The sequence below is a fragment of the Myotis yumanensis genome, unplaced genomic scaffold (assembly GCF_028538775.1).
Source record: "Myotis yumanensis isolate MYYU_CA2020_CCGP unplaced genomic scaffold, mMyoYum1.0.hap1 SCAF_4, whole genome shotgun sequence".
Lineage (NCBI taxonomy): Eukaryota > Metazoa > Chordata > Mammalia > Chiroptera > Vespertilionidae > Myotis > Myotis yumanensis.
In genome coordinates, this window is record NW_027223755.1 from 43,876,147 (window position 1) to 43,889,745 (window position 13,599).

At 35.6% G+C, this 13,599-nt stretch overlaps 1 protein-coding gene across 9 annotated transcripts in view; it reads right to left on the bottom strand.

Annotated features, from left to right (window-relative positions):
• The window catches only part of SSBP2 (single stranded DNA binding protein 2), a 214,780-nt gene that overhangs the window by 132,189 nt on the left and 68,992 nt on the right, over positions 1-13,599 (bottom strand). For all 9 annotated transcript variants that reach the window (XM_070412280.1, XM_070412279.1, XM_070412282.1 and 6 more), the window contains exons 3-4: positions 10,628-10,689; positions 2,514-2,598 (exon numbers count right to left, since the gene is read on the bottom strand). In XM_070412280.1, coding sequence (XP_070268381.1) covers positions 2,514-2,598; positions 10,628-10,689 — 147 coding nt within the window. The remainder of the gene's footprint in view (positions 1-2,513; positions 2,599-10,627; positions 10,690-13,599) is intronic.

Here is a 13,599-nt window from a genome sequence, read left to right on the forward strand (position 1 = left end):
AATGTTAATAATAAATTAAAGAACAAAATACTGACCTTTTTTAAAACTACATATTTTTAGGACCAAATTACGTGATAAGAATTTGTTCTTCCTTTAAAATCTACTCTAATCATTCCTACTTCTGGTCAATGCTCATTTCAAAAACTTGAAATTCTGAAGTGGGTTTTTAAAGCTAGTAAGTATGAATACTCTCTGAAATATTGAAAGTGCCTTATAAATGCAAAATGATTATGATAATGATGATGATGATGGCAATGACAACATCGGTGATGGTTTATATAATGCTTCTAAGAAAAAGATGCTAAATTAATTCTGTAGTCCCTATAAGATTTCCATGATGAACAGCAGGGTGCATCTTTCCATACAATGGAATTTGAAAGAGTACTGAGATAGTTCATTTCTTAAAATGTAGATCCACACCCTGGCTGGTGTTGCTCAGTGGTTGAGTGTCAACCTATGAATCAGGTCATGGTTCAATTCCAGGTCAGGGCACATGCCCCGGTTGCGGGTGCGATCCCCAGCAGGGGGCATGCAGGAGGCAGCTGATCAATGATTCTCTCTCATCATTGATGTTTCTATCTCTCTCTCCCTCTCCTTTCCTCTCTGAAATCAATAAAAAATATATATTTAAAAAAATATAGATCCACAAATATACGTCTTTTAGAGTAGAACACTGGTGGTCAAGGAATGGCGTGTGTGCTTTGCTTGATTTTTTTTTCTTCTACTTAAAAAAATCCAGTCTGTAACTAATAAAAATAATTCCATCCAGTTGTCAAAATTGGTGGGTATTTAAAAACTTTTCCCACCACTGGCAGGCCAAATCTAGGCATGTCTTTCCTGGTGTAAGAGAGAGATGAGACCAAGTACCCTCCTCTAGCCTGGTTCCTTATACTCCTCCTGGTTGGCTCTCTACTTTATTTCTGCCATCAGCCAAGGGTAAAAAAGGAAAACGAGATAGTTCAGATAGTGTGTCCTGGGCTCTGCTTATCTGCCTTTCTCTCCTTTTTCTTTATATGCAGTAGCATGTTTCACGCATCTTGTCCTAGAGAAGTATGGTTTAATACACTGCAAGCTTAGTAAATACAATCCATATCTGATTAGGTAATCAGGAGCAGTCACACTTAAATCAGTTTAGTAAACGTTTCAAGTATTGCGCAGTCCCTTCGAGGTGCCCAGGATTTTCACTTCTCTTAGGTCTGCCTACTCTTCGTTGTGCTACTTCTGGGGTTATAATTCTGCTGGCTATTTCTACTCTTCAGTCTAATGCTGAAGTATTTCCTTTGAAAGAACAAGGTCTTTTTCCCTTTTGAGGCCTGGTTCTGTTTTTTAAGGCTACTTACCCACTGATGCTTCCCTCCTACCAACTAAACCAGTATCCCCCAGGTTAAGTTTTAGATACTCACTATAAGGTATTTCCTCAGGCTGCAGCCCCCAACAACTTCCTCCAAACCAAGGAAACTGGGTTTCCTTAGTCCCCAACTCCATCTGTCCTTTTATGGTCAGTTCTATGAACACAGTTGTTTTCCCAGCCCCTTCACAATACTGTCTCTTCACTATTAAATGCAGTTTTCCCTCAAGAGAATCTTCCTTGTTTCTTCATCTCTCTCTCTCTCTCTCTTTTTTAAACCATTCTTCTCTCTGATACCATCAACTCTCTAAAATCACATCTGCAACCTGGCCGGTGTGGCTCAGTGGTTGAGTCTCAACCTATGAACCAAGAGATCAGTGGTTCGATTCCCGGTCAGGGCAGCTGATCAATGTTTCTCATGTTTCTCTCTCATCGATGTTTCTATCTGTCTATCCCTCTACCTTCTTCTCTCTCTAAAAAATATCAATAAAATAAAAATATTTTTAAAAAATCACATCTGCGATTTAGTTCTTCTAAAAATATTTTAATATACATCACCCAGCAAAGGGTAGTCCACTGCCCTTCTTTAAGAATCTTTTATAAAAATCACATTTTCATTTTTGCACAGAATCTTTTGCTCTCTTATCTTGTATTTCCTTTAATTCACATAAATTTTACTTGTGGGACTGAATTCAGTGACAGGGATATTTAGCCTTATGGATGCAATTACTCTTATTTTCGTGTTCTTGAGGAACTTCAAAGCTCTTATGATATGTAACGAAAATTAGCAAAAAGAGAAGACTATTTCTATATATATTTAAAATCTTATGTGCAATATCATTTACATAATTCTTATGACTTTGTGAAATAAATAATTACTTAATTCTTATAAATGTAAAATTTCACAAGTCAGTCATGCTTAAAGATAAGAAATACCCTTAATAGTGTGGAGTTAGGACTACTCTCTTACCTTGAGCTTCTTCAACAAGACTCAAAACCCATTTGTAATTTACTTTTTAAGTTATGAGCCTATTTTTCAAGAAAAAAACAACAACAACAATTTCTTAAGCACCACAAGAAAAGAACAGATGGCCAATGCATTTTTCAAGAGCAACAGTTACAAAGAAAACCGACCAAGTATTAGTAAAATTATATATGAACTTACATAATCGTGGAAGGCTTTTGCTTCACTTGAATGTTCACATGTTTCCCGTCTTTCTGGAGCTGCACAGTAGAGATCCCAAAATACACTACAAAAGTAATTGTGGCAACATTAATAAAATCACACCAAATGAGAGGTAACCATTCAAAAAATAGAAGACATCTTATTCTTATATAAAATGTGTTTTGTTCAGGAGAAATATTTCTTTCAAAGACTTAAATTCAGGCAAAAGTCTTCATGCAGTGATAGGGTATAATCTAGCCATTGTTCAGAAATGCTAATATGATTTTTCTAAAAGGATAAAATGAATTTTTGAAAATTTGAAACTATCTTTCTTGTCTGTTTACATGGGAAACATGATTGAAACAATGATAATAATTTTCACAATTTTCCCATGAAAAACTAAAACAGTAAAAAATATCCTAATTTAATCATTAAAGGATAAAGTGATTCATTGATTTTTTTTCAAGATAATTTTGTTGTCCTACTCAAAAGCCAATACCCTAACCATTAAATCACATTGGTCAAACAAATATATTTTTTTAAATGTCCTCTTGTTTTCCCTTGAAATTAATTACCAAAATAGGTTATATTAATTTTGAAAATTAAAAAAATCCATGCTGGTTTTTTCCCCTCCTATTCAAGAATAATGAGAAAAAAGCAAGAGGAAACTGGTTGGGAAAAAATAATTATACTACTTACTCTGGTCATCCTTCCATCTATAAAATTAACTATGAGCATGAGCAAGGAATTCCAAAATCAGGAAAGCAAATGTCTAAAAGTATTAATGGTGATAAGCCAGCCCTGCTAATTACTAGCTCAAGTTGCTTAAACAGATTGGAAACATAATCTCCTCCTTTATAAAACAAAGTTGTTTAGAAAATTAAATTATATGACATAAGCACAGTATCTAACTCATAGTAAGCATATTATTAATAATATCAATGCTATACCAAAACTTATGGGATGCAGCAAACGCAATGCTAAGAGGAAAAAATAAAGCTGTAAATACTTACATTTAAAAGCAGAATGCATGATCTTAAATCAACAACATAACTTTAAAACTTAGGGAACTAGAAAGGAACAAATTAAACCCAAAGCTAACAGAAGGAAATAATAAAGATTAGAGTAGCGATAAATGAAATAGAGAATAGAAAAACAATAGAAAAAAATTATTGAAAACAAAAGTTAGTTCTTTAAAAAAATCAACAAACTTGACAAACCTTTAGCTAGATGGACTAAGAAAAAAAAAAAAAAAGACTCGTCCTAGCTGGTTTGTCTCAGTGGATAGAGCGTGGGCCTGTGGGACTGAAGGGTCCTGGGTTCGATTCCAGTCAAGGGCACATACTTCAGTTGCAGGCTCGATCCCTGGTCAGGGTGCATTTGGGAGACAACCAATTGATGTATCTCTCTGATATTGATATTTCTCTCTCTGTCTCTCCCTCTCCCTTCCACTCTTTCTAAAAATCAATGGAACAATATCCCTAGGTGAGGGGTGACCAAAAAAAAAAAAATTTTAACATTCAAATTACTAAAGACTCTACCAAAAAACTGTTAGAACTAATAAAAAAATTCATTAAAGCTGAAAAATATAAAAATCAATGTAGAAAGACTGTTTAGTTTCTATACACTAACAACAAATTATCAGAAAGAGAAATTAAGAAACAGAATTGTATCAAAAACAATAAAATATCTAGGAATAAACTTAACCACAGAGGTGAACTCTGAAAACTATAAGACACTGATAAAAGAAATTGAAGAAGATACAAATGGAAAGATATTCCATGCCATGGATCAGAGGAATTAATGTTGTTAAGATGTTCATACTACCCAAAGCAATCTACATACAGATTCGATGCAATCCCTATAAAAATTCTAATGGCATTTTTCACAAAAAAACAATGACTCTAAAATGTGTATGGAACCACAAAAGACTGAGTAGCCAGAGCAATCTTGAGAAAGGAGAACAAAGCTGGAAGCTTCACACTTCCTGATTTCAAACTACAGTGAGGCCACGGAGTTTAATTCGTCCGTGACGGAGCTCGTAACTCAAATTACTCGTATGTCAAATCAATTTTACAAAGAAAACCGAGTGAGACACGTGATGCTGGGCTGATGTTGTGGCATTCACTGTGACGTTCGCTGCGCCAACTAGCGGTGGGGTATCTGAAGCTGGCTTGTAACCCAAATTTTAGCTCGCAACTCAAAGCAAAAACTCGGCCAAGAGACAGCTCGTATCTCGAAAAACTCGTCAGTCGGGACACTGGTAAGTCAAGGCCCCACTGTATTTTACAAAGCTATATATAGTAAACAATAGACACTGAATTCTTTTCTCTACAACCTGAGATGTTGGTGCCTAAGATGGTTTTCAATTCCTCTAATCCTTACACCTATTAAGCTTGAAACCAAAATATTATCCTTGAATTTATCATCATGAACAATACTTTAGATTTACAGTCTCTATATTCTTAAGAAGAAACAAGTGAAAAATCTGTATTTTACAAATGAGAACCAAACTTGAAAAATATAAAAGTATTTATTCTTGTATTATTAAAAATTTCCCCACAAAAATCAAAGGGAAGCACAGGATTCCCAAGTTGAGAATTCTCATCCAAAAACTGTTTTTCCTTCTATCCTGAGGATGTGAGTGAAATGACTTAGCTATTTATCAGTATCTCCAGGGAACACAGGAAGCAAAATGGTTGTCAGAGAAGTCTACAAGGGTGAATAAACATACCAGATGTGTCCCAGAAGATGGGATGCTAACATAATTATATAACCTATATGCCACTGGCCAGATTCAGGACTATCTGAAAAATAAACACTGAAAGAAGTAGAAAAACCTTTGGGGAAAACATATTTTTTTTCCCTGAGGAACAAGCCATGTTACTATAAATTCAAGTCTTAATAACTAAAGAAGTTATTTCTCTTTGGCCCAAAATTATATTATCAATGAATGAAGAAAATTATCCATTCCTAAGATTAAGGAGGGTTTTACATGATGTACATGTACCTGCTCATCACCTTAGAACTTCCACGTACATGTACTTGTCTTATTCCTTAGCACTACTTAATACTTTTTAAATGCAAGCATTAAATTTTGTCCCACTGTCACAAAATTCTCAAAATACTTCTGGGTTAGTAATAAATTCATATTTTAAAGTATCAAAATAGCTTATATTAATAAGTATGTGCTAAATTCAAGCATCATATACTAAGTATTACATATTCAGCATTTAATCCACCTATTATTATTTCCATTTTATAGATGAGGAAACTGAGGCTTAGGAAGGCTAAATAACTTGCTGAAGGGTCACAGTTAGTGGCAGAGCTTTGTTTAAACTTTTTAATTCTTACATTATTTTGCCTCTCATGTGAATACGGTATTAAGAGTTCTTATTTCAAGATGCCTTATGCTGATTATGGGCAGGTTTATAAAGCTCTGGCAGTCTGAGCAGCATCAGTTCTCATGAAAATGTGGTAGGTACCTGTGCTAGATAAGACAGCAAGAACTCTGTTATCCTACCTTTAACCCTTGCACTCGAACTCATTTCCTGAGTATCCTATGGCAACCATCCCTTCATACTATCAGTAGCTGCCAGTGATCCATGGATGCCCCAGTATAGACTAGACTTAGAAGAGACAACTTTCCTGAGTCCCATTTATATCAACTGTCTGGAATTAGTCACTCATGATGCTCAAAAGGGAACTGTAATTGATTTCTTGTTAATAGTGGGCACTAAATTCTGTTCTGTGTTTAAGAAATAATATCTTTTGCAGAGACAAGCACTGGCTGAAGTTCTAATTCTGAATCTGACCCTGAGGAAATAGTTTTGTATCTTAGTTTCTTTATGTAAAAAGAGGGAAATATGTTATGCATTTTACAGGTTTTTATATAGATAGATACAAAGAAATGGTATATGCAAAAGTAATTTTATAGGCAGTACTAGAGGCCTGGTGCACGACATTCGTGCACTTGGGGGGGATGGGGGGTCCCTCAGCCCGGCCTGAGCCCTTTTGCAGTCTGGGAGCCCTTGGGGGATGTCCGACTGACGGCTTAAGCGGGCAGTCGGACATCCTTAGCACTGCTGCACCAGCCATCAGCCCAGCTGTGGCTGAGCGGTGCTCCCCTATGGGAGCAGACTGACCACCAGGGGGCAGCTTCTGCATTGAGTGTGTGACCAGTCATTCCGCAGTTCGATCGATTTGCATATTACCCTTTTATTATATGGAATGGCTAGGAAAAAAGTTTATTAACTGAGTAAAATTTTCCTCAATTTCCTTTTTAATCCTTTGCATTTAGTGAAGATTCCATCAGTTTTTTTATACTGTCTTCTCCCCAGCACATTTTGCTCTGTATTCCACATTTCTTTCCCTGACACATTTTGCTTTTCCTCTATAGGCTGACCATCCTCTGTTCTTTGCTTTCTCTCTTGCTACCACTTTTTTATTCCTTTCTCATCATGACTCTCTACCCCTTATATCATAGCTGTCACCTACATTGTCTTATATTGCCTCTTAGTTTAACTTAATTCAAATAAATAATTAGCTAGGTGATACCTATTACAAGCCACATATACAAGATGAGTAAGAACCAGCTGACAATTATAAATGTTACACCATTCCAGTGAGACAGTTGACTAATTTAAATGCGGTTGTTTTTATATGGGTATTTGGTTATTCTTAGCTATTCCTGATGTCATCCACTAGATTCTGCAATCATTAAGAGTGCTAACATACTGCAAGATGTGACCTCCTGTAGCCAGGTGAAAAGACTGAATTCTCATAATAATCTTAGTTATTAGTTTATTTTCTCTGCAATGTAATATATTTAATTTCAGGATATAGATACATTGGCCCAACGTTATTTCAAAAGGTGTTTTATATCTGTAATTAAATGAGACACAATTTAAGCCATTAAACCTTTAAAAACAAAGTTTTTAAAAGTGTATATTTTTAAGTTACATAAATTGGAAAGGGGAAGTTTCTTGGCATTTCTTTTGCAGAAATTCATTAAAGAGTTGGAAGCTTTTATTAAAGTGTGCAAACAAGAAGTAAGTTTTCAAAGGGGATTTGACCAAGGTAAAGGTAATGAACATGGGAGGCATGGGAAATAGTATAGCAATCGGCATTGTGCAAACTGAGGAAGAAAAAAAACAGTGATAATGGAAATCACATCAGAAACAAGAAAAAACAGTTCCAGAAAGTGAAAACACACACTCTGTCCCTTCCTCCTCTCCAAAGCCTTTGCCTCTCCTCTCTCCTGTACTTTATTCTGCATTTTTGTGCATGTGTATTTCTCTTTACACATCTTCAACCTCTCCCCCTGTTCCCGCAATCTATATACACGCTCAAAGCTATTCTATTTTAAAATCTAAAGTGTTAGGTCATGTTCTATTGTTAATCCTAAAACAGCTACACATGCCACCACACACTTTAGCTACTCTCAGCAACTCTCGAAGTCGCCAAGTGCATTACAGCAGCCTTCTTAATTTCACTTTCACCATTCCACTGAAACTGCTCTCCCAAGACTGCCGCATTCACCTTACTTCCGATTCCAAAACGTCTTTGGGTCTGTTTACTTACACTTACTGCAGAATTCAATCTTTCCTTCTAATGCCTTTCCTGGTTCCCATACATTTTTCTCTCCTGATTACCCTCCTTCCTCTCCAATTATTTTCCTTTGAGCATCCTCTTCATCCATCCACATTAAAATGTTGACTTTCCCCAGGGTTCCAACCCCAGACCCTACTCTTACGTTTTACATTGGGCGGTATAGTCACTGTTGATCATTCTCAAGCCATTAGGGACCTGTCTCAGAGCCACAGACCCAGATCTCTGACTTTGTATAGGGCATCTCGATGGGAATTTCTCACAGGAACCTCAAAATTTAGCCTCTCCCAGTTAAATCGTGGTCTTTTCTAAACCCTGTTCCTCTCTCTATATTCCGCATTCAGTCAATGGCATCACTGTTCATTCCACCATCCAAATCTAGAACCTGAGAACCTCCTCCTTCACCTCTAACTATTGCACTCAGCGTTCACTATCTGGGATCCATCACCTAATCACCTCTCAACTGGACAATTGCCTGTAAACTATAGTCTACCTCTGTTCTCAACCCTCTTAATCCATCTCTATGTTGATGCCAAGTGAGTGTCTAAAAGTGCAAATCTAATCATGTTATGTACCTTGTTTAAAATATTTGAGCTTTATTCCAAAACCCTTGATGTACTCCTGGACTTTGTAATCTTACTCATGCCTTTGTCTCTAGCCTTATATTCTATCACTTCATAGTAGTGTACCTACAATTCAACTGGTCCAAGCTACCTGTCATTCCTTGAATGCATGATCATCCCTTTCAAGACTTCATACTAACTATTCCTCTGCCAAAATACCCTTCCTTCACGAGCTTTCAGCTCAACTCAGATCCACTTTCTCTGTTCAGGCTTTTCTAGTTCTCCTTAGCTAACATGGGTATTCCTCCTGCACTGCTATTATAAGCAGCACATATCTCCCTTACAATGCTATTGATTGTATTTCAGAGCTGCACCTCCTGATAGCTAAGACCAAAAAAGCTAAAGTCTGACAGAAGCAAAAAGCCGGAGGATTCAGTGAGTTACTATCAACCATCTATAGTATGAGAATAGGTTAAATTCATGAGAAAGGGAGTAAAAGGGAAATTGGTGCAAAAATAGAATTAATCCTATAATGTAAAACCTCACTTTGTTAGCCCACTAATCCAACAGGGGCAGACTTCTAAATGGTTCACATGCCACTTTGTAGACCTTGTTGGAAACATTCAAAAGGCAAGGGTGTCAACAGGTGAAGAGACTCAATTACATTCAACAAACAGTTAAGTATTTACAGCCTAGATCTAGGAATTATAAATACATATTATATAAAATGAAAAGTGGACTTTTATAATATTATATATTATAAGACATTGGTCTCATGACCCACGAAAGCAGCACAATGATAGTGCTTAACTGCAAGGAACCGTTGTTCCAAATACAGGAACAGCTCTGAACCAAAGGACTGCACCTGTTCCTGCCACACACATGTGAGACAAACAAGGGAAACCCACAACCACAACTGACCAAGTGCGGTTCCATTCACTACGGAACTTCTAGTAAGGCATGTTTTCAGGAGAGAGATTAAAAAGATGATGGCATTTAATAACGTACCAAGGAAACCATGTGCAAAGCACTAGAAGAAATCTCTAGTTTCTTCTTTTAAATACGCTGCTGAGAGATGAGCATAGAAGATACTGAACAGGAAATGCTTCTAATTGAAGAAATGAGAAAAAAAAAAGCCTAGCTAGTTCATGCAAATACCTGCAGTACCTACTGATTGCTGTTGCAGAAAAGTCATATCTAAGTATACAGGTGCTGCAATGAAATTTGTAAGTTCTGATATCAACTTGGCCTTCAATACAGCCTGACAATTTTTGTGTGTGTTCCTGGTCAGTTCTTTATCTCTGAGTCTACATAGAATTATCTTCAATTTTTTTTTTACTACCCTTCCCTCTCCTCAAAATTCACCATCACCACCACCACCATCAGTACCTTCAGGTTTAAATGAGGTCATGAGGATGGGGTTCTCATGATGGAATTAGAACCATTATTAACAGAGATACCAGATAGCTAGATAGGTAGCACCAACGTGTTCCCCACACCCCTCTATAGTACATGAGAATACGTAAGAAGGCAGCCATCTACAAGCCAGGAAGAGATTTCTCACCAGAAACAGACCATACTAGCAAGTTGATCTTGGACTTCTAGCCTCCAGAATTGTGAGAAAATAAATTCCAGTTGTTTAAGCCCTCCAGTTTATGGTATTTTATTATGGCAACCAAAGCTGACTAATGCAGAATCATACTTACAGTTGGAGATTCCACATACTGGTCCCAATTCCAGCTTGATTCAATAGTAATATCTTTAAGTTAAGTAACACTAACGCTGGTTTTGAGTTTGGTGTGTTTTTTTAGATGCTATCTTTCAGAAATAATTATAAAAAATGAAAAAGAATAAAAGAGAAGCATGGAATCCTAAACAGCTATAGTGTAGGCATTCTGAAATGTATCATCAATCTGGTAAAAATGAAATAAAGATACTTACCACCACCAAGAATGTAAGAATCCTGGTGGCTCCCCCAACGTGATGTTTTTTTCCCATCTTATCTAAAATGAATAAAAGAGATATTAAATGCTTTTCAACTAACACTTTCCCCACACCTATTACAAAGCAGGATTTTTCCATTTAAAATATTAAGGTAATATATAAGATTTTAATCATGTTCATATTATTCTTTACTCAAGTTTTACAAGTACTCATTTTATGTAATAATTTGTTGACTGCATAGTCTGTGAAAGAAGATGCCACCATTATTTTCCTGAATTTGCACCCCACTGTGCCAGAATTCCAGAAGGTATTTCAGGATCTTAAGGTACTTCAGCATGTTAAGGCACATCAAAACCAAAGTAACTACCAATATGAATATCAGTTATCACCACTAGCCCAGAAATTTGCAAGAGACTGGGCTTAATATGTACAGACTCTAAATTATGCCTTAAGGATTGAATTTTTGAGTAAGAAGGCATATGGCTTCCGCAAAGTAAGAGTTTTTACAAAAATGCTGATATTAGCTTTCCAATTGCTTATACTCAGGTAAGTTGAAATCCACTATAATATAAATTTAAAACTATGGTAATATGCCCCCAAAATTAAAAGTCCTAAATATTGTTTTCAAATTAAATTTAGAAATTGGAAAGCAGGGCGGGTATTTGTACAGTGGCTTTTCTAAGCATTGAATATCAGTAAACACAAAAGGTAAAAATCTTTGCATTCAGAGAGTTTACACTTCAGTGAAGAAGACAGGCCATAAACAAAGAACCCCTCCCCCCAAAAAAGATTGTACTTATATTAGAAGTAGAAGGTGACAAATGTTATGAAAGAAAACAAAGCAGTGAAGGGAGGATAAAGAGAGCAGGAAAACAGTAAAGAAGTGACTTATAATTTTAATAAAGTTGATCCAAACTCAAACACAGTCTTATGCATTTGCCTTAGTTTTTTAGTTTAAATAACTAAAAATTATTTAACAACACCCCAATAACAAAATATATCCATAGGCCCTTAACATTACTAGGAAGTAAACAACTATAATTATACATTCAAGGATTCCTTTCTACCACCTACTATGGAAGATATTAGGGCTTCTTATCCCAAAGAGATTTTTTTTAAAGTTTTAGGGTAGGAACTCAGAAGGGGGGACTAAATGTAAAAAAAGGGGGGCTAGTGGGGGTGGAGAAGGAAAAGAACTCTAAGGAAGAGATGGAAAAACTTAAAAGCAATTAAAATAACTGAAACTGGCTGCATTTTTTAGAGTTCTTAAGAATGCAAAATGTAAACCGATGGGAACCTTAAAGTAGACAAATAATTTCCTCTCAAATACACAAAGAGAAAATTTCTAAAGATTAGAAAATTATACATGTGATAGCCATTTTTAAAAAAGAGCTAAAAGGAGGAATTCTAGGAATTCATGAACTTGAGCTTATAAAGACTAAATAAGAATAATGAATCAGAACGTTATATAAATGTAAGCCAAATCCTTTCATTCTCCTAAGTAGTAACAAATAATTTTTATATTTATGCTACTTTTTATCTGATAATTTCCACTGATCCATAATACATCTCCTTGGCTCATGAAAAAATAAGAAATAGTACTTAATGAATCTTATGAGGGGCACAACTCTTATGGACTACTAAAGTTGTAACTGAATCAAAAGCCTGTATCTCATCTTTCACTTTTTTCTCTAACCATTTTTGCACTAGTTGGTGTCTTCTTGAAAAGGTATAATAATGGACCTTACAGATGTGCCCCAGACACACTAATAGTCCTAATCCCTCGAATCGTCCTAATCACATAAAAAACAAGTTTTTCAAAGTAGCGTCTTTACATTTCATCTCAGTTCATCTTGACTTTACATATTATGACTGTTAAAGTAGACGGTACTATCCTCAGTAATAAGGAGAATGTGAGGTGACTTATGGAAGAGTTAAGGTGGCATGACTAGGTCCCATTGCCACACTGTGCTGGAGGTGGTCTGAGCCCCACTACAACACATCTCCCTCCTGCACTTACACAATGCCCACAGTCAATCACCAGCTTCTTCAGGACATAAAGTACTCTAGGAAAATACCTATCTGGTTTAGGTTTGATATGGTCTTTATCAGATAAAGTCTAAAGGGAATGCATTTGTATTTTAAACAGTATTACATCTTACTATTCCTCAGAGAAACTCAAAATGCTTTACATACATCATATTTTCATCCTCACAATATCCTTTACTATAGAGTGAGTGAAGTTCATCTTTCTCACTTTGAATTGCAAAGCTGTGGCAGAAGCAGCTAAAACTTTGGTCCATCATATTAAATTTAATAGAGAAGCTATCCTTTTATAGTTAATGAATAAACAATAAATGCTTTAGGTATTTCCAAAGGAGAGGATTCTACATAGGAATATGTTTCTATAGTGAATGGGTTTTGTTTGTTTTTGTTTGTTTGTTTTTGGTCTCTAAACTAATTAATACTCTAGGTATTACTTATTTAGGGAAAGCATGAAATCATAGTCAGGAACACAGAACGCTTATCTATAGAAAACCAAGGCACATTCATTGAGTGAGCACTGTTAGAAAAAACCAAACCTGAAAAACATTCACCAACAGTGAATATAAATAAATTTTGATACTTACATACTATACAACAGTGTGCAATCATTAAAAAGAATAAAATATATCTACATAGAAAAAGGATTCTGCTATATTGGTTTTTAAGTTGAAAGTTTGAAAGGTTGGAGAAAAATATACATAGTATAAAAACTTTTCTGTTTTTTAAAAAAGTGTACATATATATGAGTGCATTGGGTGTATTCAAATTAAAGAAATCATACCAAACTTACAACTACAATTTCTAGAAAAGAATAAAGAAGGACTTTCACTTTAAAATCATATTCACCTATATAGTTTAATTTTTTAGCTAGGATGCGTTAATGTGGATGGGGTTGAGGAATGGCCAGAAAATACCTCTAAATA